Source organism: Bidens hawaiensis, unplaced genomic scaffold, assembly GCF_021521415.1.
Source record: "Bidens hawaiensis isolate Kalapana, Puna unplaced genomic scaffold, B.hawaiensis_p1.1 tig00003781_1, whole genome shotgun sequence".
Taxonomy (NCBI): Eukaryota; Viridiplantae; Streptophyta; class Magnoliopsida; order Asterales; family Asteraceae; genus Bidens; species Bidens hawaiensis.
In genome coordinates, this window is record NW_027491218.1 from 1,272,729 (window position 1) to 1,277,206 (window position 4,478).

At 35.1% G+C, this 4,478-nt stretch overlaps 1 protein-coding gene across 1 annotated transcript; it reads left to right on the top strand.

Annotated features, from left to right (window-relative positions):
- The first annotated feature begins 428 nt into the window (after positions 1-428).
- On the top strand, positions 429-2,164 carry LOC143624406 (endonuclease 2-like). The gene is made up of 8 exons (XM_077095073.1): positions 429-714; positions 795-896; positions 1,283-1,338; positions 1,408-1,491; positions 1,569-1,661; positions 1,744-1,809; positions 1,896-1,971; positions 2,070-2,164. The coding sequence occupies exons 1-8, from the start codon at positions 429-431 to the stop codon at positions 2,162-2,164; spliced, it is 858 nt and encodes a 285-aa protein (XP_076951188.1).
- The last annotated feature ends 2,314 nt before the right edge of the window (positions 2,165-4,478 follow it).

Consider the following 4,478-nt stretch of genomic DNA (forward strand, 5'->3'; position numbering starts at 1 on the left):
TTATAAAAAAAACGCAACTTGTAAAAAAAATATGAAATCCTTATTTTGTGCTAATTTGGTAATTATATGATTTCAAGGAGTAATATGAAAATTGATTTTTTCACGGGGGTATGACACACAACCAGATGGGTACATTTAGCCTGATCCTATGAGAAAACCTATGATTCAAATTTTGTCATTTTCTGCCTGTTTACGGCAAAAAAAAAACCACAACTAACTTCCATTACACGTCAGCAACTCATACAAAAACAATAAAGTACCTTGTTCACATGTAAACAAATGTGAACGTATGTACCAAAAGTAACAAATTAATCATATATCTCCAAAAAGTTTGTTCAATGTAATCATACACATTCATACCTTTCACACTTTCCACATAATATATAATCACCCAAATAGTACCTCCATATTCATATTACAAAATGCAAATGGAGTTCTTTAGATCACTAGCATTAGTTTTATTATTTGTGTATGTCGCACCGGTCTCGGTTAGGGGCTGGGGTGTTGGTGGTCATTACATGACTTGCAAGATAGCTCAAGGGAGGTTGAGCAAGACTGCGTTGGATGCGGTGAAAAGCTTATTACCGGTTAATGTAAGCGGTGATTTGGCGAGTTGGTGTTCGTGGGCTGATCATGTTGAGTTTCAATATCATTGGTCGTCACCGCTTCATTATATTAATACTCCTGATAATCTATGTACTTATCAATATAGAAGTAAGATGTTTTATTTATTTATTTATTTTTATACTTTTGATAAGTATTATTAATTTGTGTATTGATGAAATGATATGTAGGAGATTGTAAGGATGAAGATGGAGAAATGGGAAGGTTTGTGTCTGGTGCAATTACAAACTACACTACACAGTTGCTTGACTATGGGAAACAAACATCTCAGTGTAAGACGTTGTTGTGTTACACTTGTAAATGAACCAAACGATTCTCATGTTCGTTAGTTTAACTTTAGCCAAATAAACAATTGAACATGAACAATTAGACGAACAATGTTCTCTTGTTCATGTTCTGTGTTTGTATAAAATTAAATAAAGAACCTAAATCAAAACAAACGAATACGCATAAACACGCGTAAATGAATGAACATTCATGAACATAAATTAAGGGGCGTAGGAGGCATGCGCTCATGTTATTTCGTTTAACGAAAAGAACAAAAAAAAAGTTCATGTTCGTTCATTTATTACATAAACGGACTTAACAGTTCACTAAATGTTCTTCTATATATCCTTGTTACGCCCGTAACTTATTTAACTTTGACTTTGACTTTCAGATAATCTCACAGAAGCATTGCTCTTCCTTTCTCATTTCATGGGAGACATTCACCAGGTATCTCTCCATAAATATTTCAAGTTAATAGTTTATTTTCTAAACAAATGGACCATTTTACCCTTACAGCCGTTACATGTGGGATTCACTTCAGACAAATGCGGAAACACAATCGATGTGAACTGGTACACTCGATATACAGTACTTCATAATGTAAGTACTAAAAATACCATAAAGTCATCGACATTGATTTTGTTTGACCATTGATCAAATAACTTTGTCAAATACAGGTTTGGGATAACAACATAATTGTGATCGCGGAAGAAAGGTGTTACGATTCTAATGTTGATAATCTTGTCGATGCGATTGAGACTAACATAACGGTATAAATATTTATATGACTTGTATTATTTTTTAAAATAATTTATTTTGATTTTAGTTATCTTTTAATTATTTTTGTTGCAGAGTGTATGGGCAGATCAAGTTCAAGCATGGGAGAAATGCAGTGGAAGTCAGAAAGCTTGTCCGAATATGAAAACAAAAACATTTATTAAAATTATAACTTATTAACTTATAACCAAAAACAAATGTAAACTATAATATTTTATACTTTGAACAGATATGCAACTGAGGGAATAAAAGATGCATGCAATTGGGCATACAAAGATGTTGAAAATGGTACAGTTCTTGAAGGTAATTCATGTTTGACTAATTGGTCAACGTACGTTCGACTAATCTTAAAATCGGATGATTATATGATTAATGACTTAAAAAATCGTGTTACTTTGCAGATCACTATTTTCTATCTCGTTTACCTATTGTGAACATGAGATTAGCTCAAGGCGGTGTTAGATTGGCAGCAGACCTAAACCGAATATTCGGATAAAATCATAGTTTTTCATGTATCATTAACGTTTGAAATATAAAGATCAGAAGCATTTGATCACTAGGTTGTTACCCGGGGTTGGATAGTGTTCGTAAAACATTGGTGTTGCTTTCGTGAGTTGGCGCGAATTCGGTGGGTATCGACTACGTTTGTTATGATACCAAAACTAAACCTAAAAAATAATTCTGTCACCCTAGCATATTTAAAACAAATTAAAAACGAAACGAAAATAACGGACGTTGCGGTAGCAAGTCAACACATATTTGATTCGTTACTTTATTTTATTATTTACCTAAGATACAATTATTAATTAGTACAACCACTAGCTTGGTCTAATAAAAATATGACTCAGCCAAAAAGTAGTGGGTTCAAGTTTCATTTGAGAAATAATGGAAATATTTAGCTATTAAAAAATAATTACTCAAATTATAAAATAATTAAAATGTCGCAACAATTGAAGCCAGTAATCCACTTGAAACAAATATGTGGGAAATATGAAATATAAAATGAAGAAACTCCTTGATGTGGCTAACAATCAGCAAAATGAAATTACAAAATGTAAGTCCTGAATCTGAATCACTACAATATGATATCAACCAAACGAGTATTGGTGCGAATACCAATGCTCGGTTATTCAAGAACACAAGTGATTACAAGTAAACAAACACAAAGTTGCTTCAAAACACACGTATATTGATTACGTCGGGTGCTTAAGCACTTACAAATACTTGAATAATGATAAGAATGAACAACTCTCTAGTTCTGCTCTTCTTTGCTAATGTGAACAACCCTAAACCCTATACACATATTCTCTATATATAGGGAAGCTAACAACCAGCCCAAGTAGAGCCCAAAGCCCACCGAAATCCTTTATGGATTTCGGTTTACATATAACACATACAACCAAAACCAATTAACTAGAACTATGTACAAACCACCAAATATTGACCCAACAATCTCCCCCTTGGTTTATAACTTCGTTCTTGTTTATTTCACTTCAAACTAGCCTAACCGAAATCCATAGGGATTTCGGTATTACACCAATGTAATTCTTCAACTCGTCTTCGTTTACATCACTTTAGTCTTGATCATGTTGTGGCCTTTTGATATGCCTCAGTTTAACCAAATTATGACCCAACAATCTTGCCCTTAAACTGATGCATTCAAGATCTTCAGAATCTTTACTAGAACATAATCAGCAACTTCAGTGATCAGCAACTTCAGCATCTGCATCCAATAATCTATCATCTCCTTTTATTGACAGCATCATCCAATTTGAATCTCAGATACTTCATATGCTTCCGTTGCAAGAAATCAGTCTTGAAATAACAATCAACTTCGATAGAAAGATCAACAAGATGCAAGGATAGTCTTCATTGTCGTCTCCTTCTTCAACTGCCCGTACGTTTTGATTGTAGAACTTGGCGTATGGCTTTGAGTTGTTGTACCTATTCCAGGATCCTTTATTCTTTTCGGGAGTTTGTTGTTTTGTTTGCCCCCGAGACGATCCTGGATCTTCTTATCTTCCTCTAACCGGATGTATCTTAATGCCCTGTTTCTGACTTCATCTAATGTCCTGCATGGAGTGATCACTAAATCATCATAAAATGGGGAGCTCTTTTGAATTCCCATCTTAAATGCTTCAACAGCAGTAGTCATATCAAGGTTTGGGATTTTTAGAGCTTCCTTACCGAACCTGGTAACAAAATCCCTAAGGGATTCATCACTAGGTTGAACAACACGATATAAATCACTGGTTAACCTCTCAAATTTCCGACTACAGGAAAATTGAGTTTTAAATAAATTAACTAAATGAGAGAAAGATGTAACTGAGAAAGGAGGGAGACTTAGCAGCCATTTTAGTGCAACTCCTGTTAGTGTGGCTCCAAATCCTTTACAAAGGCAAGCCTCCTTGAGTCTTTCAAGAACGGGATTAATTTCCATCCTCTCCCTATACTGTGCAACATGTTCCTCTGGATCAGTACTTCCATCATACGTCTTCATGTTGGGAGTTTGGAACCGCTTCAGGATTTCAGCATCACATATGGGCGGAGCGAATCTGGATAATTTGTGACTTCCCTTCGGTATCTCAGGAATTGGACGTATTACTCCCGGTACACTGAATATCATATCCTTTAGCTTCTGTAACTCTTTGGCCATGGCCTGGTTGATACCTGAATCCTGCATGGGAACATGGTTAGTATCTAAAGATATAGGATCGTACCTGTTACCTCTCTGTTGGGTTGAGTTTGGTATTCCAGATGAGTATTTGGGATAAGAGGAGTCAGCAATCGGAGTGGGTCCTCCAGAAGCT

Excerpts from the sequence above, each read along its gene's own strand:
- LOC143624406 (XM_077095073.1), top strand. The coding sequence starts at position 429 with ATGGAGTTCTTTAGATCACTAGCATTAGTTTTATTATTTGTGTATGTC. Across the intron at positions 1,339-1,407 it reads TCATGGGAGACATTCACCAG|CCGTTACATGTGGGATTCAC; the intron begins GTATCTCTCCAT and ends TTACCCTTACAG. Across the intron at positions 1,492-1,568 it reads GATATACAGTACTTCATAAT|GTTTGGGATAACAACATAAT; the intron begins GTAAGTACTAAA and ends TGTCAAATACAG.